This window comes from Lycium barbarum, chromosome 1, assembly GCF_019175385.1.
Source record: "Lycium barbarum isolate Lr01 chromosome 1, ASM1917538v2, whole genome shotgun sequence".
NCBI lineage: Eukaryota > Viridiplantae > Streptophyta > Magnoliopsida > Solanales > Solanaceae > Lycium > Lycium barbarum.
This window is the reverse complement of record NC_083337.1, coordinates 126,439,823-126,465,386: the sequence shown is the minus strand read 5'-3', so window position 1 is coordinate 126,465,386 and position 25,564 is coordinate 126,439,823. Positions and strand designations below refer to the sequence as shown.

At 34.6% G+C, this 25,564-nt stretch overlaps 1 protein-coding gene, 1 long non-coding RNA gene and 1 pseudogene across 2 annotated transcripts; 2 read left to right on the top strand and 1 right to left on the bottom strand.

Annotated features, from left to right (window-relative positions):
- The first annotated feature begins 5,893 nt into the window (after nt 1–5,893).
- LOC132613812 (uncharacterized) lies at nt 5,894–7,235 on the top strand. Its single transcript, XM_060328065.1, has 2 exons — nt 5,894–6,801; nt 6,905–7,235. Exons 1-2 carry the CDS (start codon nt 5,894–5,896, stop codon nt 7,233–7,235), a joined length of 1,239 nt encoding a protein of 412 aa, XP_060184048.1.
- A 1,153-nt stretch (nt 7,236–8,388) lies between these two features.
- Nucleotides 8,389–11,230, bottom strand: LOC132599177 (uncharacterized). Its single transcript, XR_009566778.1, has 3 exons — nt 11,022–11,230; nt 9,855–9,919; nt 8,389–8,904 (listed from the first exon to the last, which is right to left on the bottom strand). It is a non-coding gene; the product is annotated as an uncharacterized LOC132599177 (long non-coding RNA).
- Nucleotides 11,231–14,279: 3,049 nt separating this feature from the next.
- On the top strand, nt 14,280–21,651 carry LOC132637567 (7-deoxyloganetic acid glucosyltransferase-like; annotated as a pseudogene).
- Nucleotides 21,652–25,564: the final 3,913 nt, after the last annotated feature.

Below are 25,564 nucleotides of genomic sequence, written 5' to 3'. Positions count from 1 at the left end.
ACTTAGGGACTTCAATATAGTGGGTTAGCACCAAGAAATTAATTTTTGAAGGCAAAGAAATGGGGGTTGGTTTTCTTGCTCCTAGCCGTGAGCTCCCCCTTGGTTCTTCCACTTTTTTTTTTTTTTTTTTAAGTATAGAATGGTGAGGAGATGACTTAAGGTCATCTTTTTAAGTCCCCATAATATCTCTTATGGTTTGTGGCCCACACAATGTGGTGGACCAATTAAAATTGAACACCATTTGTGTGGGCCAACCATGGAAATTGTGGATAATTTTTATCTTCCAATTTTTATCACTTTTGGTCCCAAATTTTCCTAATTGTTCCATACCAATAAATTCATGCACCACATATATCTCAAAATAAAATCGAAGGTCAAGAATCCCGACTTTGTATCCCGAAATAATTTTTTTTGTCCTTAACTTATCATAATTAAATCCGGATTATTCCACTGTACAAAAATACGGGTTCTAACAGATACTTTACATTCTGGGAGAGTATTCCAACAATTTTCTGTAGATCAATACATAAAAGTGGAAACACAAAGATTAGACTTCTTGTTATTCAATCAAGATTTATTCCGAATTGAAGTATTAGCAGGACTTATTGATCTTTTAAGACTAGGAGAAAGAGAGGCTTCAAATATTGGCAGAAAAACATTCCTTCCTGCTAGCTTTACTTGGGGTCCTAGAGATATGCGACGTCGATACATGGATGCCATTGCATTAGTACAACACTTTGGAAAACCCGATATCTTTCTAACCATCACATGTACTCCTTCATGGCCAGAAATAGAAGATTTCTTACTACCAACTGATGAAATACAAAATAGACCCGATTTAATAAGCCGAGTATTTAAAGCAAAACTAGAACTAAAATCTGATATAGTTAAAAAAAGTATATTCGGAAAAGCTACTGCTTTTATGTACTCTATAGAATTTCAAAAAAAAGGTTTTCCTCGTGCACATTTCCTTATTATACTTGAAGATGAGTATAAATTATTGACACCTGAGGCTTATGATAGAATTGTTTGTGCCGAACTACCAGATCCTGATACAAATCAATATTTACATGATTTGGTTATTAAGCATATGATGCATGGACCTTGTGGAACTTTAAATCCTACAAATTTGTGCATGAAGAAAAAGGGATATTGTAAATTTAAATACCCCAAAAGTTATGCCAATGGAACATCTAAAGGTCAGAATTCATATCCAATATATAGGAGATGAGATACTGGAAAATTTGTAAAAGTTAGAGCCCAATATCTTGACAATTCATGGGTAATTACTTACAATCCATATCTGCTAAGCAAGTTTAATTGTCACATAAATGTTGAAGTTTGTGCAGATATTAAAGTTGTTAAATATCTCTATAAATACATTTGTAAAGGGCATGATAAAATTGCTTTCAATCTACAGAGTAATGACACTAATAATACAAACATAGATGAAATAAAGGAATATAGATCAGGCAGATGGGTATCGCCCCCAGAAGCTATGTGGCATTTGTTTGTGTTTCATATCAATGAGATGAATCCCAATGTATACCAACTTCAGCTACATCTTAAAAATCAACAATTTGTCTCCTTTAAAACGACTACAAATCTGAATTCAATAGTTAAAAATCCTACAAATCGAAGAATAATGTTGACAAAATTTTTTTGAATGAACAAAAAAAAATAAACACGCCATAGACCTTAACTTATTGTATAAAGAATTCCCAGAACATTTTGTCTGGTCAATGACTAATAAAATGTGGTCACGTCAAAAAGAAGGTTATGTTATCGGACGTATTATTAGTTGTCATCCAACAGAAGGAGAAAGATACTACCTTCGACTATTATTGATGAACATACGAGGACCAAAATCGTAGAAGATCTCAGGACTGTAAACGGAAAATCCTATAACACATTTAGAGAATGTGCAGAAAAAAGAGGATTGTTAGCTTCTAATAATAACTTAATTGAATGTATGTTAGAAGCTGCAAATTACCAAATGCCTTATAGTCTACGACGTTTATGGGAAAGCCCGTGCCCGTGCCCGTGCTATACGCCTAACATTACTCTTACTAAAATGATGTAATGATATCAAGCTGATAAAACATTAGCAATATAATAAGACTTCATATAATGTAGCAATATAATAACACTTCATATAATGTGCATTTATTTGAGGAACAAAGTCATATAGAATCTAAAATATGTATTTGTAACAAAAGATATTCTTTAGCTTGCTTCCACGGATGAGAAAGACAAAAGAAGAAGCATCCTTGTAAAAGTAGATCATTCTCGAAACCTTTTTGTATATAATCTGGAAAAAGAAAAAGAGACAGCACATGTTAATCTTCGAGAAACATATCATGACCAAAGAAATTTCCAGGATTAATAGGCAAGGCTTACGAGGCTCTGAGATTGATGTCAGGCGTTACAACCACATTCACTACCGCGCTACGCAAATTAGATGCTCATAAAGCAACACTTCTAGCTTCTCAATGTAGTCTAATAGGGTTCTAGCTCATCTGTTCTTATTTACTTCAAGCATAGGCAGGTCCGAAAATAATACAAGCATATATGGAAGGCTATAGACAGATTTTGAGCTTTAGGGTAGTGGAATATAGTGGGTTCAGCAATTGGTCAATGACACTAACTTGAAAATCCAAGGATACCCGGCAAGCTATTAGATACCCAAGACATTTCTTAAGGAATGGGGCACCACAATCAATAAGCAAAGACAATCATGTTGGGCAAAAAGGTTCGCAGAAAGTTAAATCCTGTATTACAAGCTAGAGATTTAGATCTTATACTTAGAACTTCATTCGGAGCTCACATAGATGACGTGTTCTTTAATTGCGTCAGCCAATTGAGGAAAAGCAGAATGGTTAAGATGCAGTGGGGTGGCATTCTTATATCATCTACAGGAGTGGGCGTACAATAGTTCCATCCAAGAGGAGATCCACCGTTTACATATCAAAGTGGAGTGACTCTGACTGTTGTACAGAGAAAAGGTTGCTCTACTAAACTACTAAGTTCTGTGCACGAATAATAAATGTCAACATAGACAGTAAAAAATACAAATGTCCAATCCATATGAAGTTTGTATAATAGCATAATACACAAAGAAACAGTTCCACACCGGCTCCCGAAATAATGTGAAGGAAAGATAATAAACAATAATAAAATTTACTCTAGTAAACAATTTACCTGTTAATCGTCAAACTGTAGCAAATGGTGCAGTAGTTTGATATTCTCAAGTTTAGAAAAATTGATACTGCATTGCCAAGCATTTTTTAATCATTTGAGACGTCAAATAAAAATCAATAGGTGAGATTGTAAATGCATCTGCACAAAGGATTAAAAAAAAACATTTTTGGTTGATTAAGTTATAGCGTACAGAAAACTTAGAAGTACAACGTATAGAAATTTGAATAAAGTAACATATGGTATAAACTACACTCTTCAACGTCAACTCTCTTCCCTGTACGTTCATAATCATCCATGGTAAAAGATACAACTCGTATTGAATCTCAAAAATACAGAAATCATCTAGTAAGGCAAAGTATTGAGCCATGCAAAGACACAACTGTACTAAAATGAACTCTCATAGATTTCAGAAACCTAGGGGGTGTTCATCTTAGGAAGTACCTTTTTTGGCATCACACAATTGGGACTTCTTTGTTCCCAATGATTAATATTAAAGTTGTTGGGTGCTATTGAAAAGAAAGAATATTCTTTTCATCATTAGAATATTTTTTTCATCATTTCCAAACCAATGTATTCAATTTCTTCCGCCGCTAACCTACTCTGATCATTATTTATCCCCCAAAATAGATTGTATTGCTAAACACCAATTTCACCCTCAATAAGACCGTAAAGGACCCATTTTCATACTCAAATACCATTTTGAATTTTGTAGAACCAAAATCAAAAACCAAAAACATGCATCTAGGCATATATTTCGAAACTTGTATCTACAAATAAAGAAGGAAAATTTGCACATGCACATATATCAACCAGCCAAGAACAAGCTTGATACAACAGATTTTTGTATGGACATATCGATTTGCAGTAATTAGTTAGTGCCAAAAATTGAAAAGGTGTCACTGATCAGTAATAAAAATAATATAGAATTACATATACACCAGTCATCTATTTTCAGACATGCATGTGCAGATAAGATAGAATTACCCTTCTATAACTCACATTTTGTGGCTAACTTGATGTCGTTATATAAATCACTCCAACGAGTATTGGAAAATACTAATACCACATGAAATGAGTTGTCGAAACTTAATTATTTAATATTTTCTTGCTCCTTACACCAAATGCAAAAGCAAATATAGAAAATTTGCAACACTGGAAAATTTAGAAAGAGCTTCACTCTAGGAGAGGAAAGTAAATTTGTGCTTTGCAACAATTAGATTAAGGGAACTGAAAAGCAAACTTTAGGGACACATAAACGAAGGCAGATTGAAAATGTGACGTTTATGAGTTCGTATAACGACCTCAAATAATACTCTTATAATAAGAATTGGTTCACTGTCAAATATTTATAAATATTTTATTAATTTCTTAATACAAATACAGAGTATGAATAAAATATATTGGATTCACGTGAACCCATATCTTATATGGTCCAGCCCTACACATAAAAAGACTGGTCATCACAAGCTTCCAGAAGTGTTAACGGGCATCATTGTTTCTGATTTGGGGGAATAAAGATAAAACTCTAAGTTATCCCTTCTCTGCTTTACATTTGTTTTCTTTCTTTATCAAATGAGTACTCAAGTGACCTCCTCGTCCCATGTGAGGCTGTGCATCTTAAAAAAGGGGGTGGATTCATATTTAAATCCAAAGGTGGTGGAAACTTTTTTTATTACCTGGTGTCTTTATTGCATAGTGAGAGCTATCCCAATAAAATTCATAAGACTGAAGTTTTCACCCCTACTCTTTCCTCCATCTTATGTTTAACAACATTTCATCCAAAAGTCTAGTCTCATTTGAGGCAAAAATTAAGAAAAAAAATTCCCAAGGAGCTTTCTAATTATGTAAAGAGGAGCACATCTCTGTCTTCTTCTTCTTATTTTCCTTACCATTTTCAGCATATACGGGTTTAAAGTTTCACATTTATGTTTATACACTGCTGAGACGCTTCATGGCGCTTCACTGGAACTCTTTCATTTTCCCTTAATACACCTGTGTGAGCAGGCATGTTATAGGTAAAGCAACTTCCTATGACTCCTTCAACATGCTAAACAATCTTCTGCTTAAAACTGAACTCACACTCTAATCCATGTGGCATCTCAATCAAAGATCCTCTTTATCTCCATGAACATTTCAAGTTTAGTTACAACTGCAGGATCTTTAATTTAGGCACTACATAAAACCCAGACGTGCTCAAACTTCTATAAAAGTTTGCATACCTTTTCCTCAACATTTTGAACTCTCTTGGTATCTAGAAACAGAAAATCCAATTCACATTAATGTTTGATATCTATCATGTGGAACATCAAATTCTCAAATTTCCAAATCAGAAACTACCTAGCTACAACAACCTCTATACATTTTTCCAAAGCTTGCCACACTATTAGTATATTGTAGTCCTGCTAATCCAAAAGGATTATGGGAAAGATTTGAAAGCTCCATGTCTGAAGACTTTACAGCTATACCAAACATACAAACAAAGAACATTCGTTATTTAGTTCTAAGCCACATAAATGATATATTGCATTCAATGGGATGGAATATCAATGAATTTAAACTCACGTCAGAAAATATTACATCTTCTAGAATAATGCAAGAGGCTAGAGACACCCATTTAGAAAGAAACATAATTGTAACTGAAGAAGATTTATTACTATATAAAAAACTAAATAAAGAACAAGAACAAGCGTACATGACCATACTTAATAGAATATTCTCAAATAAACCAGGAGCATTCTTTATTGATGGGCCTGGAGGAACGGGAAAAACATTCTTATACCGCGCTTTATTAGCTACTGTACGATTAAAGGGATTTATAGCTATAGCCACAACAACTTCTGGTGTTGCAGCTTCAGTGCTCCCTGGAGGACGAACTGCTCACTCGTGTTTTAAACTTCCTATTGATGTAGGTGAAAATTACTGTTGCAATATAAGTAAACAGAGTTCACTTGCATTTTTAATTCAAGATGCAAAACTGATAGTGTGGGATGAAGTATCAATGGCTAGGAAAAAACTTGTTGAGACTTTTGATTCACTCTTTAGAGATGTTATGGGTATAAATACACTATTTGGTGGAAAAGTCGTAGTTTTTGGAGGCGATTTTAGACAGACTTTACCTGTTGTGAAAAGCGGGGCAAAAAAGGATTTCATACGTGAATGTTTATTGTATTCAAATATCTGGGATCATCTTCAAAAATTCCGTTTGACACAAAATATGCGTGCATGCAAAGATCCTGCATTTTGTGAGTATTTACTAAGAATTGGACATGGAAGAGAAGAAGTTAATGAACATGATAAAATCGAGGTTCCAAAATCATTTCTTATTCCTTTTACGAATGAGAAAGAATCATTAGATATTTTATTCAAAACTGTTTATCCCAATCTAGAGATGCTCATGTCTGATACATCCTCCGTAACATCACGTGTTATCTTAACGACCAAAAATGATTTCGTAAACGAAATTAATCAGATGTTCATAGATAAGTTTCCTACAACTGCCGTGACATTCATTGGAATTGATGAAACTGTAGAGCCAAAAGATCAAAGCCAATTTGAAGATTTCCTCCATTCTTTGAATCCTACTGGTTTGCCTCCTTATAAGTTAGTTGTAAAGCAAAATTGTCCAGTTATACTACTACGTAATTTAAATCCTTCTGAAGGGTACACACTTAATTTGTTCTGATTTCAAAACTCATATTATTAGTGCTAAAATTGCAAGTGGTGACTTTAAAGGTAAACATGTTTTTATTCCTCGAATACCATTGTTATGTTCACCAGACGAAAAATTGCCTATTCAATTTCAGAGAACACAATTTCCTGTTCGACTATGTTTTGCTATGACTATAAATAAAGCTCAAGGTCAGACACTAGATTCCGTAGGAATTTATTTACGTGAACCTGTCTTTTCACACGATCAACTTGATGTTGCTTTATCAAGAGCAAAAAGTTCAGACTGTGACTACAAATCTGTTGGTTATCTTCCACAAAAGGAACCAGATAAATACCAGGACAAGAACAAAAAAACTATCTGTTGAATATATTTTCCTAAACCCTGAACCATACCTGGACAACAACAGAAAAACCATTTATTTCACTACAAACACATAACAACAACAACCTGGATTTATCCAAACTTTTCCTAAACCAAAAAAAAAAAAATCTTCAAAGGTTCCTTTGAAGATTTTTTTTTTTTTGGAGTGAGGGGGGGTTGCAAAAAACCAAAAATAAAAACTTTTCAAAACTTTTTTTTAAAAACAAAATTAATATTTTTTTTTGGGTGGTGGGGGAAGTAAGAAACCAAAAAAAAAAAATCAAAACTTCTTTTTAAGAAAAATCATTTTGTGGGGGGGGGGGGGGGGGGGTGCAAAAAAAACAAAAGGAAAAACTTTTCAAAATTTAAAAAAAAAAAAATTGGGGAGAGGGGGGTGTTGGGGGCGAGGAAGGGGAGTGGGGGCTGGTAAAAAAAAATCAAATTTTTTTTAAAAAAAAAGAAAAGAAAAAATTTATTTAAAAAAAAATGGGGGGAGGAGGAGGAGTGGGGGCTGACAAAAAAAAATCAAAATTAAAAAAAAAAAATTAGGGGGCAAGGTGTGGGAGGAGAAGGAGCGGGGGGAGAGGGAGGGTTGGGAGGAGGAGGAGGGGGATGAAAAAATAAATAAAGAAAATCAAAACTTTTAAAAAAAAAAAATTGGGGGGGAGGGGTTGGAGGAGGAGGAGGGGGCGGCTGGTGAAAAAGAAAATAAAATAAAGGCCAAACACATCGACAAACACTTGTGGTCGTCCACTTCTTTCACTTGAGCACCTAAAGTGGACCTTGTTCCATTTAGACACTTCAGGTGAGTCATTCGTATTCCACTTAGACACTTTTTGCACCGTTATCGGAGCAAAACCAACACCAGTCGTCTCCTACGTGGATTAAGTGGCCAATTAAATTGTGCCAACTCATTTAAATTGTGTCAACTCAATTAAATTGTGCCAACTCATTTTAATTGTAAATTCACTAATTTGTAAATTCGTAGAGTTTTGACCATTAAAAATTGGAACTTTTGGGCTGGTTGGGTATGCAATGAGGTGGCACCCCCTTTGGTATTGGTTTTGCTCCGATAACGGTGCAAAAAGTGTCTAAGTGAAATAGGAATGATTCACCTGAAGTGTCTATGTCACGACCCAGCCCCGTGGACCGCGACTGGCGCCCTAGTTGGGCACCCAAACGTACCTATCCATATCGAATCACATACAAATAGCATATATGGCTATAACTGCTATATGCCGTCTCAAACTGTATCCAACTGTATCTGACACAAACATAAGCATATACATATATCGAAAAGCCGGCAAGGCTATCAAATATGTCCAAAAAGCCGACAAGGCTGTCAAATATGTCAAAAGCCGACAAGGCTGTCAAATGGCACAACGGCCCAAAACACAGATACAAATGCACGCCGACAAGGCTGCCATAACGAATAGAATCATACAAACACATCGGAACAGAAGTAGGCACACACACCCACAAATACGTCTACAGACCTCTAAACAAACCAACTGAATCATATGGCGGGACAGGGCCCCGCCGTACCCCTGAACAAATACATACACAACGAACGAAACTGTATACCAAAACATATGCTCTGAAGTGAGAAGAGCACTCCGAACAGCAAAGGATGATGTCCTAAACTGGTGGATCACCAAACTGCGCATCTGTACCTGCGGGCATGAAACGCAGCCCCCCCCCCCCCCCCCCGAAGAAAGGGGGGGGGGGGTCAGTACGAGATATGTACTAAGTATGCAAAGCAGAATATACAGAAAACAAACCTGAGACATAAAAGAAACAGAAGTGTCGAACATAAGTGCAAATCCAATCATATCAAAATGTTTAGTTTCAAACATGTAAGTCATGCATAGGGTACAGAAGAATATGGTCGCCCGCCCGTCGATGGCGCCATAACACAGCATAACACCAGAAAGTTTCAAATCTCCGTATCCCCGTCACATATCACATCACCGCATAACGCCATGCACAACATAACACCAAATATAAGTGGAACCCGACCCTCTTTTGCGAGTAGCTCGGTGAACCATAAACACAGCATAACTCCGGAGTGTATCAAAACGCGCACGATAACAGAACCGGCCCGGGACTGGGCGAAAGGAATAACAGAATGCACGAATAGAGTCGTGAGTAGTCATATGCATAAAATCATTTTCATAAATTCAAACATAAGCAAAATGGTCATATTTGAAAATCAAAATAATAGTTATACTAATCTTTCAAAAGTTCCCGAATTACATAAAGGGAAGTCGCGGGACCCACGGACGGGAATTTACCCAAGTTGGGCCCGCTTATGGAAAACATACTCATTATACATAATGCAAACTCTTATAAAAATATTGGAGCAATCCGAGCATTTATACGAAAGATATGACATTCAAAATTTACGAATTCTTTAAAGTGAAACCCTTTTGGTGCAAAGTTCGGAGAACGATTATTTCGAATACATAAAGTTTCATATTTCATCAAATCATGCATAAGAATGCCAAAGAACATATACGGATCATAACATGCTCGGATGTCGGATTTGGAATTTCCTTAAGGCTCTAATTTAGCCTATGAAAAACTAAGACATGCCAAAAAGAAAGGAAGTTGCCTTACATACCTCGAACGCACTCCAAGATAGCCAATCTAAGTAAATCCCAATCTACGCCTCGGGCTCCCCAAGGTCTACAATTACGCCAACGAATACCAAACATTAGCTATGGGCACTTAAGCCATTCATTCCAAACTAATCATTAAATTCTACAGAAAATTCGGCAGCACTTCCCCTGTAAATAGGCCATCCCGAGAATTTATCTCGCTCAAAATCAACAACAACAACCACAATAACCAACCTAGTAACATCGATAACCAATTCGAAAGGCAAAACAACATTAATAGCTTTCTTTTACATCTTTCAACAACTTTCCAAATATTCGTTTCGACGACTTACATTCAAGCCACATTATCGCCCATACATTCGATTATTAACCCAAACCCATACTAACAACATTCAAGAACATTCTAAACAATTCACATAATATTTCCAACGATCCGAAAATTTTTCCACTGTTGGCCGAAAACAGTCCCCTTTAGCCGAGCAGCCCTCTTTTCATTTTTCCTCATTTTCAAGTCATGTTTTGCGTCACAATCCACAATATAACAATATGACTTTCATAAAATATACAAATTACATCAACGCACAGTGAGCCTCAAAACAGCCCGCATAATCTCAACATCAATCTTAAGTCATTAAATGCTCAATTCCATACTAGAATTCGTAACGACGACACTAAAGCGCTTAAGCGATAATAATGCGATCTTCGGCATATTATATGACTCACATTCGTCCACACTACACATATACATATGTTAATGGTTCTCATATATAAAGATTACATTAAGTGCACCAAAATCTCCAAATCAGTCCGCACATTTACCATATCAATTTTGGGACATTAAACTCTCATTTTCAACATAAAAGTCACCACAATAACCATTACGACGCTAAGAGATATTAATTCATTCTTTGCCAAACATTTGGGACCATATATACGGCCACACCCACCTATGTACATATAGATGGTTCTAATTTATTTCTTCACTCTACAACAATCAACATGAAATAAGAATTAATTCATCAATTCCATTTTCCACACCCATGTTCACGGCTAGAACACCCATCACACAACCCCACTTCCAACATACTATATTTCATAATTTCCATCCATATTAACATACCATAACATGAATAAAATGTTCACAACACATAAAACAAGAGCAAACTTACCTTTCTCCTTCAATTCCACAAATGGGTTAGGGTTTGGAATCTCTTGAATGAAGGACTTGATCGCTCCAACGACACCTCCACGCTACTTAGGGACCTCAAAATAGTGGGTTTGTACCCAAGAATAAATTTTGGAGAGGCAAAACTTGAACTTGAATTTCCATGGTCCAAGCCGTGAGGTTGGAGGGAGTATTGCTCTCCAAGGTCTTGATTTTTCTCTCTCTCTAGTGTTGAAGTGGAAATGAGAAAAGATGACTTAAAGGTCATCTTTTAAGCCCCCAAAATATCTCTATTACCTTTGGCCCACACAATGTGTTGGACCAATTAAAATTGGCCACACAATGTGTGGGACCTTTTTGTGGACCACACGGTTACAAGGCCATTTTTGGGCAATATTTTTAATTCCAATTTTATGTTGTGGTCCCAATTTTTCCTAAGTGTTCAATGCCCACAATTTTATATACAACTTATGTCTCCGAATAAAATCAAATGGTCAAAAATCCTGACTTCAAATCCCGGAATAGTCTAGGCCTTAAATTATCATAGTTAATCCGGATTGTCCCAATGTATAAAAATACGGGACGTAACAGTCTAAATGGAACAAAGGTCACTTTAGGTGCTCAAGTGAAAGAAGGGGACGACTACAAGTGTCTGTCGATTGGTTTGGCCTAAAATAAATTTAAAAAAAAAATAAAAAATTATGGGGGTGGGGGGGAGAGGGGGGAGGAGGAGGGGGAGGGGTGGGAGGAGGAGAGGGGTTGCTGGTGAAAAAGCAAATAAAAAACTCAAAACGTTTTTTTTTAAAATAAAAAAATTTGGGGGGGGGGGGGGGGTGAGGGGTGGGAGGAGGAGAAGGGGTTTGGTGGGTTTTTTGGATTAAGTTGGGGTCTTTTTATATTTTGTAAAAGATTAAGAAGTTTGAAAAAATATATTTTGGACCCCAATTTTCTTAATCCCAAATTTAATTGGGTTTTGCTTTCAAGTGATCCCCATGAGTCACCTATACTAATTTCACGACTAAAAGGTCACCTATAGTTAATTCTTCCGTCTAAGTCTCTAACGTCATATTGCTTTTCCGCTCTTCATCTTATGTGTTCTCCTGTTGTACAACAAAATAAATCTTATTCTTTAACTGCATGTTACGATATATGAACTCTACTACAGTTGTCTAATGTTACGACCATTTTTTCTTGGATTAAGGTTGAGGTGATAATTCCTTTCTTATTTCTGTGAATTGATTGAAATTGCACTGAACTAGAGTTATTCCATTGACTTGTCTATATTTTCTGGATTCATGTGTTTCTGTAACTCATGTTTTTAGAGTTGATTTTTATTGGACTTCGCAGGTAGCATTTTCTATATGGTTGGTTGAGCACTTAACATTATTGGTAAGCTCAGTTACTTTTTAAATTTTGTTTATACCTTTGAAATTCTGAGGAGATATGAAGCTCAGAAGAGAACATGACCAGCCATAGTATTGGCTAACATCATAGACTAACAGTCAAATATAGTCATAGAGTATATGTAACGGATTTGGATCTTGTGTGTGCAAATTATTGTTATTTTAGCACCCCGATGTTTAATTTCAAAGAGTAGAAAGGTTTAAATAGCGACTCAATTAGTGCTGCTTATCTTGTTCAACATCTCACTAGAGAAGAAACAAGAGGAAAGAGGCTAAACTTATGCCATGAAAACTCAGTTGCTCACTATCTGAATAAAAGAAAGAAAAACTCATTTCAATTATATTGGCAACTGATATTTTATTTCCATGATTTTAAGTTGCCTGACCAGCTTTTGGTGAAAATCTTCTTGTTTACAAACAAGTTTACGCTAGCTTTTTATTACTTTAAATTAATTACTGTGAGCTATCTTACGTCGTTTGATTAATTTATATAATTCTAGACATAAGGTACTTTTACCTTGTAATCTTGATTGAATTAGGGGCTGTTGTCATAGTTTTGAGACACATTTTATTGCTTCTTGTTCATATATTTAGTTGTTCTTAAGTAGAGTGGAATTTCGCTAAATCTATTGTCAGAGATGGGGAAATTTCGAAAGATGATTTGGACAAGTTGCAATGTTGGGGAGATTCATTTAGTGGAGCACGCAAAATAATAGAATGCAATTTACTAGTGTTATGACAGGTACAAGTCTCTCTGTCTTTTCCTCTTTAGTTTTCTCTGAATTTTCGTTAAAAGACTAAAATGAAGTGATGGAAAAATAAAATTGACAGTCAAGAAAAAAATATTTCAGTAGTTTAGCAAGTAAATTGAAGTAATTTACTCAATCATGTCGACTAGTTCTTTGCAAAGTAAATGTACTGGTTGCAGTTAGGTGTGCATTGAGGATTTGTGTGGGATAACGATATGACGAGTTTAATGATTGATTAGACGCACAAAGTTAAACTACTTCCATAGAATCTATCACAGTAGCATTTTTGGGTAAAAATTTTACCCACTAATAAGTAGTTCGATTTTTAAAGCTTAACATGTGCAGGTTGACTGCGCTGTATACATTCTGTCTCAATTGGCAATTAAGAAAATGAGCTGTGGAGCTTTGTTAGGCCTCGTTTGTTTTCATTAAGATTAAGACGACTAAATCTAAAGACACATATGAATGATTAAGATGTTGTCTCTAGATCTGAATACTGAATGATTAAGACTGTTTGTTTTTCAACATCTAAATGTGTATAACATATTTTTTAAACATAATAAATATACAATTCAAATAAAAAAGTAACAAAATATTAGAAAAGAAATACAAGTTTAATAAAATAAAAATATTATTTGACAAAAAAAAAACATTTATGTTCGCTAGTAACAGTGGAGATGCTTTGTAGTGGTGGTGGGTGGGGTAAGTGCATAGTGGTGGGTGGGGGTGGGTGGTGGTGGGAGGGTTTTGGGGGGGTGAGTGGTGGTGGTGTGGCCGGTTTGAGGTAGGGTAGGTGGGTGGTGGGGGTTAGGTGGGTAGGTAGGGGGTGGGTAGGTGGGGTTGGGTTGGTATTGGTCATGAGTGGGGGGTAGGGTCGGGGGTGGGTCGTGAGGGTTGGTATAGGGGGGGTGGGTTAGTGAAGGGTTGGGTGCCTAGTGGGTGGTGGAGTAGAGCCAGTGATAAAAATTATTCAAGCAAATACCTCTTAATAATATTCAGACTTTATTTAAGATTTTAATGATTAAGACATAGTCAGACCAAATAAGTGGTTAGATGTTAATGTAAATAAATGCAACTTAATGACTCAAGGTCTGAACCATTCAAATTCAGACTTCCATTTAGTGCAAACAAATGAGGCCTTAGTCTCATTCTAAGTTTTGGGAATCAGATAGTATTTGAGTGGAGGCTATTCTTATGCTTTCCAAGGAACTTTACACAAGTATTTGTCAATTGACTTGCTTGATTTTATTTACAGATGGTGGATTCTTGTGAAGTCCACAAGAATTCGTATAAATCTGTGTGTTAAATGACAAAGAGGTTTTCTAGAGCAGCGATTCGTGGGAAATATGAATGTTCCTTCTACATGTATTTACTTCTCAAATTTATTTTTGTGCCAAGCATTCCGGCATTTACCAAGGCTACTTCTGCTCTCTACTATTCCGCCATACATCCCTGGAAAAGATTTGTCGTAGCAGTTTAACCTTCAGAGAATTTGGGACAGAAATATTCATGAAAAAGGTAATTTCTGCCCAGTTCCTTGGGGTAAATGGATTGTCTTTTATTTATTTTCTCTAGGATGATTTGTGCCAGTTGAGCAATGTTAGGTGGTCTTCTTTTCTAGAGAGCAAGGTTATCCTCTTGTCATGAATAGTTGATTAAACCACAATGCATATGAAACATACTTGAAATTTAGTGATCATCTTTTGGAATCTATTAGCTCCCTGATCTTATGTTAGAGAGAACTTACGTAATGGAGCTAACTCTCTTTTTGTTCTTGTTATTCTGTCTCCAAAGAGTAATTATAAAGCAAAATAGGACAAAGAGAAGAGGAGGAGGAGAGAGGAGAGGGGGGGGGGGGGGGGGTACTTGGTGTTCGAGAAAATAGGAAGAATTTCGTTAAAATTTGTTTCCGCTTGAATGAGTGAGTATCTAGGTGTTTATGTTCTATTAGTCAAGTGAACATTCTAGGTAAGCTACAATTCCTTTTCCTTAATTTTGTTTTGGGATTAAGGCGTAGTTGTAGTTTCAGAAATTGGGTGGCTTTCTAAGTTCCAAAGAATTATTCAATTTGGTGCAAGGTTCAAAATAGTATAATCTTAGTTTCCATTTAGGATACAATCATTTCATTAATTTTATGAATACAAATTTGTATATTCAAAATTTATACAAGAGTTTCAATAAACTGGATGTTTAAAAAGCAAAATATTCTCAGATACGGTCCAAATATTCACAGTCAAATAACAGTTGATTGTATGGTGTTTGACAAAACCTATATAGTGTAGTTTTTTGGCTATATCTTCCGATTGAACTTAAATTACTCATGAGATAGGTTTCTTCTGTTTGAGTGATTTATGCAAGTTATTCTGTTATTGTAAGAATACGCTCCTTGAGTAACTCTGAGATATCTTTACAAGGGCGTAAATGTGCAAGAGAAGAAAGCTCTCAGACAATCACTTGGACAGGGCATACAAAATCACGTTTTACATTTGACATGTTTGCAGATGAGAATGTTACTTAGGTTTGCTTTTCTTGGCTATCGTCTTAACTTTTTCATGTATTTTTGGTGTGGTCTCGTTTCATTTATTTAGAAACACAAGAGATCTACATTTCCTTAAGCAACTGGAGTACCTACAGTGTAAAATTACATGGGAGTCTACAATAGTCATGTACTTGTCCCTGGCCAAGTATGTTGCTCAGTTATATGGCTTAAGATCTCCAATATTTGCTTTCAGCAGTACTGCCCAATATTCACATCGAAATGTGAAAAAGACTCGAACTTTGTAGATTGGAAGTGGAAAAACGCACACCATGATTGGAAATATTAAAGGAGGCACCAGAAGATAATAGTGTAAATTGGGGGTTGTCGGCTAGGGTATTTGAGTACGGTTTTGAAGAATTTATAAGGTATGGAATATTGCATTAGTAATGAATGATTATTAAGCATAGAAGACATTTGGTATATATTGTTAGCACATCGCAATTTTTACATAGTTGACATTCTGGACCAAAACCGCAAATGATTTAAAACTAAGCAGGTTTATTTTGATATAACATTGAGAGAAATTTTCGATCTTATCTGAATGACAATAAACTTAATATGTACTTCTCATATGGAAGAGATTTTGAAGGTTATTGATCATCTTCCATGGTACAGTGTTGGGTATAGTATTGGATACGGGTATATGTGGAACAAATATAAGTCCAACTTCCAGCTGTTTGTTTCTTTGGTCGGTCTTCCTTTCTTTTATGTTAATAAAGTCCCTATATATATGGTTTGTGTAATATAAAGATGTGATTTATATTGCTTCTTGCCTTCAACTTCAATGTAAGATTTTGCTGGTTGGAATAAAAGGGTGATCAACTTCACTTAAAAGGTTGAGCTTATTTTTCAATTTCAAGTTTGATGATTTCTTTATTTTGTTTTTTCGTGTTATTTGTGCAGGTTTTGATAGGTCTACCATTAAAGTCATCCAGAAACAAGAAAGAAACTATTAGTGCAACATTAGTTTGATGCTGCTAAAAGAGATTTCTAGAAGCATGAAACATTCAGTTCTGATTGACTAATCAATAGATTATAGACAAGCTCATATAAATAGTTGATGTGTTGTGTTTAAATTTATGGAAGTGGCTACTCCCTTCTAAGTGAACCGTTTTTGGTTATGAATTTGTGTTCTACCGTAAAATTTAAACTATAGCAGATTGGCTTGTAATACACTGACTTTCGTATGAGTGCTATAATTTTAAATTTGTTCTGCTCTAAGACCAGCAATGTTGGGCATACGCGCGTGCTCAGCACGGGCACGGGCCATCTAGTATTATAATAAGTGGTGGTTTAGTTGACCCCTAACTTTCGACGCGGAGTATAAATTTATATGTAAAATTATTAAAATTGTAATAAATACTAGTAAATACCATAGAATCTAACTGATATTACTAAATTTGCAAAAATTTACGTGGATCAGCCTTCTTGCCTTTGTCATGTCTTAATACTTCCCTTCCCTGTGCAGGGCCATGTCAACTGCATGCTCAAGTTTGCAGAGTTGCTTTGTCATGGGGGCTTGCATGTCACATTTCTCAACTCAGAATTCACCCATAATCGTCTTTTCAGTTACACTGACATTCATTTGTATCCCAATTTACACTTCGAAACATTTCCTGATGGGCTTCCAGATGATCATCCAAGAACTGGTGACCGCATAGTGGATCTCTTTAACTCTATTAACACTGTCACGAAACCACGACTTATGGAGATGATCATTGCCGGTCGATTTGATAGGCCACCACTTACATGCATTATTGCCGATGGAATTATGTGAGTCCGGAGCCAAAATGGCATATTTTTACAGCAATTAGACCAAAATAGGCTGTCTTTTTTTTTTTATACCCAAATGGGTATTTCGTTGATCATTCAACGAAATACCCCAGTTACTGTTCATAGCAGCAACTCTTTTTTTTTTTTTTTTTGCTATTTCGTGGATTGTTCCACGAAATAGCTTTTTTTTTAATTTTTTTTTTGCATTTCGTGGAACAATCCACGAAATAGCTTTTTTTTTTTTTTTTTTTTTTTTTTTTTGCTATTTCGTGGATTGTTCCACGAAATAGCTTTTTTTTTAAATTTGTTTTTTTTTTTTTAATTTCGTGAAAAAAATGATTTTTTTTTTACATATCATGACACAATCCACGAAATAGATGTTTTTTTATTTTATTTCGTGAATAAAAAAAGAAATAGGAAATTATAATTTTTTTTTGTTTTTGCATTTCGTGTATTAAAAAACGAAATAGGATAAATTTTTTTCTAATTTCGTTCGTATAAAAAGGAAATTGGAAAAAAAAAAAAAAAAAAAAAAATATATATATATATTATTTCGTGTATTAATGAAGGAAATTGATTTATTTTTTTATTTTTTTTGCATTTCGTAATCTAATGAACGAAATAGGTTTTTTTTTTTTTTTGTATTTAGTGAATAAAAAAACGAAATAGGAAATTATATACATATATATATATATATTTTGCATTTCGTGTATTAAAAAACGAAATAGGAAAATAATTTTATTTTCATTTCGTTTATATAAAAATGAAATAGGAATATATATATATATTTCATTCATGTACCAATGAAATATTTCGTGGATTGTTCCACGAAATGCAAAATAAAAAATAAAAAAAAAACATATTTTGTGGATTGTTCCACGAAATGCAAAAAAAAAAAAAACAGTTTTATTTATATTAACGAAACTGTTTTATTTTTTAATTTAAAACTGTTTTTTTTTTTATTTTTTATTTTGCATTTCGTGGAACAATCCACGAAATATAAAAAAAAACAGTTTTTTTTATATATTTTTGAAATTGATCTTATATATATATATATATATATATATATATATATATATATATATATATATATATATATATATATATATATATATATATATATATATTCCAAATTGATTAAAAGCCATTTTTTAATTTTTTTAAAATATATTTTTCAAAAAACTTAGTGTTTAACTGTAAGGTTATTTTAGTCAACTTTATATATCGAGAAAATTAGTCAGCTTTATTTTCAAAAATTGAAACCGCAGAAGTGAAATTGACATTCACAGATACATTATCCCTGGATTTTTACGTTGAAATCTATTGCGTATCATCATCTTATAAGTAAATAAACCTGAAAATTTCATGCCAATTTGGGGAAAAATTGAAATTGAATGTGATAAAAGGCGTTTTTTTTAAAATCGGCTCGGCCAAACCGCCTTGCGGCAGTTTGTGTGCATAGATCTCGGAAAAATACCCAAAATCAAAAAACAAATCGCGTAAATCGGACGTCCGAGCGCAAAGTTATGACCATCTAAAGTTTGACGACTTTACAACTAGTTTTTCTCCCTATATTTTTTAGAATTATATTTATATTTAAAATAAAGTTATGTCTTGACTTTACAACTATTTTTTTTTTTCGTTTATTAAAAAACGAAATAAGTTTTTTTTTTATTTCGTGAATATATAAATGTTTTTATAAATGAAACACAAAAATATATATATATTCATCCTATTTCATTGGTACATGAATGAAATATATATATATATATATATATATATATATATATATATATATATATATATATATATATATATATATATATATATATATATTCCTATTTTTTATTTTCCTATTTCGTTTTTTAATACACGAAATGCAAAATATATATATATATATATATATATGTATATATATGTATATAATTTCCTATTTCATTTTTTTATTCACTAAATACAAAAAAAATAAAAACCTATTTCGTTCATTAGATTACGAAATGCAAAAAAAATAAAAAAACAAATCAATTTCCTTCATTAATACACGAAATAATATATATATATATATATATATATATTTTCCAATTTCCTTTTTATACGAACGAAATTAGAAAATTTTTTATCCTATTTCTTTTTTTAATACACGAAATGCAAAAACAAAAAAAAAATATAATTTCCTATTTCTTTTTTTATTCACGAAATAAAATAAAAAAACATCTATTTCGTGGATTGTGTCATGATATGTAAAAAAAAAATCATTTTTTTCACGAAATTAAAAAAAAAAAGAAAAAAAAAGAAGCTATTTCGTGGATTGTTCCACGAAATGCAAAAAAGAAAATTAAAAAAAAAGCTATTTCGTGGAACAATCCACGAAATAGCAAAAAAAAAAAAAAAAAAAAAAAAAAAAAGAGTTGCTGCTATGAACAGTAACTGGGGTATTTCGTTGAATGATCAACGAAATACCCATTTGGGTATAAAAAAAAAAAAAAAACCTATTTTGGTCTAATTGCTGTAAAAATATGCCATTTTGGCTCCGGACTCGGAATTATGTGCTTTACTATACATATTGGAAGAAAACTCAACATCCCCACCATACTGTCTAGAACAGTTAGCGCTAGTTGCTTTTGGACATTTTTTTGCCTCCCAAAGCTCATTGAATACGGGGACCTTCCAATAACGGGTACTCTATTGACGATATGTTAGATCAATATCCATTTCTGGAACTATTTTTAAGTTGATCTGGTTTTGTTAATTTTATAGCTTTAATTCCTTGATTTCCATGATGTTATGTTGTGGAGTTAATTTATACTATATACTTACATTATTTTTTTTTCGCTATCGGTGTAATTTAACATGTTATAACAAGTTACCTGCTTTACATTCCACGTAACTAGTTCCACTTATTATGGATATGGTAAGTTAATTATAGTTATCTTTTAGGCGATCTGATGTTTAAAAATCCTTCTACACTATAGGGGTGTATCGTAGTTAAATTCGTTGTGCTATATATGCAAGACAAAGTGACATGGATAAACTACTCTCCGGTGTCTCGGGTATGGAGTCCTTTCTACGGCTTCCCGATCTTCCTAGTTTCTGCGGTGAAACTAATCTTGGTGACCCCTCGATCTTGAGATGGTCATGTCAGCAACTCAACTTGCAAAGAGTGCGGACAGGCTTATTCTCAACAGTTTTGAAGAACTTGAAGGGCCAGCACTACCCCAAATAAGCAAGCACATTCCCAAACTATATACGCAATAGGACCACTCCATGTGCACCTAAAAGCCAGAGTAGCTACAAAATTGGGGATGACATCATGTACATCTTCCAGCAGTCTTTGGGAAGAAGATAGAAGTTGCATAGATTGGCTTGACCAGAAAGTATTCAAATCAGTAATATATGTTAGTTTTGGGAGCATGACAGTGCTAACAAGAAACCAATTCATTGAATTTTTGCATGGACTTGTGAACAGTGGAAAGGCTTTCTTGTGGGCTCTAAGGCGAAAATCCGTGGCTGGCGACCATCAAATTCCAGAAGAGCTCTTAGAGGGTATAGGACAAAGCGGGTATATTGCAGAATGGGCTCCACAAGAGGAAGTCTTAGCACATCCCGCTATCGAAGGATTCTTGACTCATAGTGGATGAAATTCAACATTGGAGAGCATATATGAGGGGGTTCCAATGATATGCTGGCCATTTTATGCGGATCAACAAGTCAATAATAGGCTCGTGGGAGAGGTTTGGTAGATTGGATTAGATAGGAAGGACATTTGTGACAGAGAAATAATTGAAAATATGGTGAAGGATTTAATGGGGACTAGGAGGGATGAGTTCTTGAAATGTGCCCGTCAGCTGGCGAAATTGGCTAGGAAATCAGTGAGTGAAAATGGATCATCCTACTGTAACTTGGAACGCTTAATCATGGACATAAAATTGATGAGAAATGGCAACTAGAAGTACCTAAGTTTAAGTAATCATCCTCAAGTGTCAAAGCAGAACTCTTCTGCTTGATATGTACTATTAATGTTCAATAATATATTCATTTTGTTATCGTAAGTGTCACAACTGGTCCATTGCATTCTTTATATCGGAGTTTCATGCCACAATTTATAATAACTGGACTACATATAAGACATAGCAGAATAGTTAATGAACCGTATAAGTTTCAGTAGTAACAGCAAAGGCGACAGATCCAAAATCAGATTTAGTATCGGATTTCACATGTAATTTTTTGCACTCCAGGAGATAGCATGTAAGGACTGGAACTCCCCAGTGTTTGATTAGTCTGATTATTTAGCTTTGCAAAATGAAATCTAGTGAATGAATTATGAGGATAATTCTTCTGGTTCTGTAATGAATGAGCTTGGATCAGTATTAGTAGAGCAGCCCAACACCAAATTAAGTGGTTATTGTAATAACCCAATTTTAAAATAAGGGTTATTTGGTAATTTAGCCTAAAGATTATTTATATTATTTTTATCAAAAAAAAAATTAAAAGGAGTGGGCCAAGCCCATTGTCTAATTCTGGTTTGCTGGTCAGTTTTTAGGATTTATGGAGTAGAAAATTAGGATAGTTGTTGGCTGTAGTTTTTAAAAGAAAAGAAAGGGGAAAAGAAGTAAACTCAAGAGAGATTGGGAGATTCACGGACGGAGAGTGCACAACAACGATTAACCTATTCAGGTATTAAGAGTACTTGGTTCCGTTAGCATTGAATTTTAAATTACAGGTGTTGTGATGCTTTTGTGGAAGTGCATTAATGAGGGACTAATAATTACTCATTATTAGAATGGTGGTTTGGAAACAAAAGTATTTGGTGAAACAGTAGAATTAGATAGAAAATAGTATCTAGAAAGCTGTTACGTAAAAGAAGGAAAAAACCATATATTTTTTTCTATTGATGCAGCTTTGGTTTTCTACCATTTTTTTTTTCCAATTAGAAGACCTATAATGAACCAATGATTGATTAATAATGAGAGGGTCATATAATATGGTAATGATTATGGAGAACTTTCAAAGTTTATTCCACTGTGGGTTGGCCATTCGTAATCACTGTTCGGCATGCTGTTTCGCTGCATGTTTTGAAAGCCATCTTAATTTCCTTACACAGTTTGATTATTATTTGGAAAACTAGTGTTAATATATTGGGCAGGATTTTCACTAATTATGTTTGAGCAGTGAAGTTAAAATACTTTTACCTCTAATCCATGGTTTAAGGTGTGAGATATTAAGGGTTGGTTCTTTGCTTGAAAGCTAGGGATATTGAGATTTAACCCCGACTAGTATAATTTACATTGTTAATCAATATGTTGCATAGATTGAGGTCATTGGAGGCCGTTTGGTGGGTGTTCTAGACTTTGCAAAGTGGAACTTGTCATTAGCGAGGTAAGTGAGACTTAACTTTGGGTACTTGCTTTTCAAAACCGTTTTAAAAATATGTTTTGTCTACCTGGTCCATGTGTTGGGACGAGCGTGTGCTTGGCAGAATCGGTGGTCCTTAAGGCCAGCCGCATATACTTTATTTTCAAATACTCTAAAATTCTCTCTATAAATTGTTTTGTGAGGTCATACGGCTGTGAGCCATGATATTGGGGCATTGTGTATGCTTCCCTTAGCATTGTGTATGCTTCTTGATGATACTGGGGCATTGTGTATACTTCCCTTAGCATTGTGTATGCTTCCTGACATATTTGGCATATTGTGTATGTTGCCGTGGATTCATAGTGTTGACTAATTCTTTAACTGCCACTTATGACGGTTCGTAGTGTAAATTGTGTTGAGACATATAATATATTTGATAAACAGTGGTTTGGACCTTGGTTGCTATTATATAATGATATATTCATGTGCATAATATTTTTGTGCTTGTTGTGTGTTTGTATTTTCTAACACTTGTTCCAGGGGTATTTGAAGTGGCGGGTCGAGGATCTTACTGGGTTATATTTATGTATAACTCACTCCTTACCTGCATGTCCATGCAGATACTGTCGTTGAGAATGAGGCTAGTAATTGAAGACTTTGTGAGTGGATTCTGTTGCTGAGGCGAGTCACCGCATTGTTCGTGGAGGCAGCCATTTCAGCTTTATTCTGTTTATTTCTAGTTATTTCTTTTATTTTGGGTTTACATGCCCGACACTCAAACTCATGTAACTCTGTTAGATGCTCCATGGTCTTAGCGTGGGATGTGGGCTAGAGATTCTTTTTATCTTAGCGTTGATTGGTTTTCATAAATCGATTATGGATTTGGTTGGCGACTATTTCGCATTGTTATCATTAATAATGTTGTTGGACCTGCACTTATTTTCTTTTAGTGCTTTTGTAAATAGTTAAGAGGATGATATATGATTCGCCTGGCAGGTGGTGTTTGCTGGGTGCCAATCACGTCTAGCGGGTATTTTGGGATGTGACAGTTATGTCTGGGATTCAAGTAGACAAATAGGGCATGGAGGGAGATAGGGTTATGCAAATGTTTTTGAGAAAATTCCGTTTCCTCTCATCCCACTTCTTAGTGTGTGTATCTTCTCATCCCCTTCTACTCTATGTGACAATTCCGTGTTATCTTTTCTATTGCCTTAGTTTGACCTTTAAGATTTCCATTGTACTTGCTAGTTTGAGTTTTCTATCAAAGAAATGAGTTCCCTATTGTTGAAGTATTGAAGTGTTCACTTAGGTTCTTAAAAACTAAAACCAACTCTAACTTAATTTTCAGATCTAAATTATTTGATTCTAAAATTGATCTAATATGACCATATACCAACACTTCCGGAGGAAAAAAAATACCATATACCAACACGCACTTGTTTTTCAAACACATTATGACATCAATATTTCAATTATTATACATAAATTATACAACAATGATACATTTTCTATACACATACTGTAGGTGTGCGTATTCTATACATGTCACGACCCAATTCACGGGTCATGATGACACCTACACTCTCACCCCGGGTAGGCGAACCATCCCCAAATCATTTACTTCCTTTTAAGACCACGTGCGAAAATTTAGTGCACTGAAACATTAATTAATAAATGTAGTAACGTAAACAATTGCAGAAGAAAACTTTAATCAATTAAATTCCCAGAACTTGGTCTTAACTTGTAAAAGAGCTTCTAAATGGAATACATACTTTGAAAATAAAAATACCGACTCAACACTGAAATAGATACTATTTATAGAAAAGAAACAGACAGATTGCATAAGAAGAGACTTCGGGTTGCAGCTCCGGCTAGTAGCTCACCCAAACAGCTCTGATGATAGCCTCGGCATCAGTCACGAGGTCTCGAACACGAACCTAGATTAAACTCTACACTCTGCAAGGAGTGCAGCAAGAGTAGTATAAGCACAACACTAGTACTCGTAGCCATCATAGGCCAATAACGATTAGATAACGCATATAAACGGGAAGAAATTAATAAGTAGAGTAGATAAGCAGTCAAGTACAGTCACATATTATTTTCTCAAGTAAAAGCCTACAGTAGTAATAATCATAATACATCTCAATATCCTCCGGTCATAGCCTAGATGAAAGCTTCTAATCCACAAGTCCGCCAAGTTTCTAAGTAATCACTTAGCAAACAAGCAACAACTCAAGAAAATCACCAACAAATAATTCGATTAGATATGCTATGCAATGATATGATGTACATACAACTGGGATGCAATGCTATGCCATGTCCCCCGTGCCTCCTCTCCAAACTGTACACACATGCTAAGGGCAATACCTCAAAGCCATGACTCATGGGGGACCTGCGAAGTCCATATACCCTCGTTTCGGCAAATGACCTCAGACACAAGCACTCTCTCGCTCCGATAAATGACCTTGGATCATGAGCACTCATCTCGCTCCGGTAAAGACCTCAGATCACAAGCACACTCTCTCTTTTATGCTCTCCGGCAAAGACTTCGGAGGCTACACTCTCTCACTTATCATCATTTTAGATCACAATCATGTCAAATCACACATCATATCAAATCACATATGAAATAGGTGATGTATTTTAAATCATCAACAACTCAAATCACGGATGTTTACAATGCATGACACAAATGCTAATCACAAATCGAGTCGACCAAATTATCCATCTA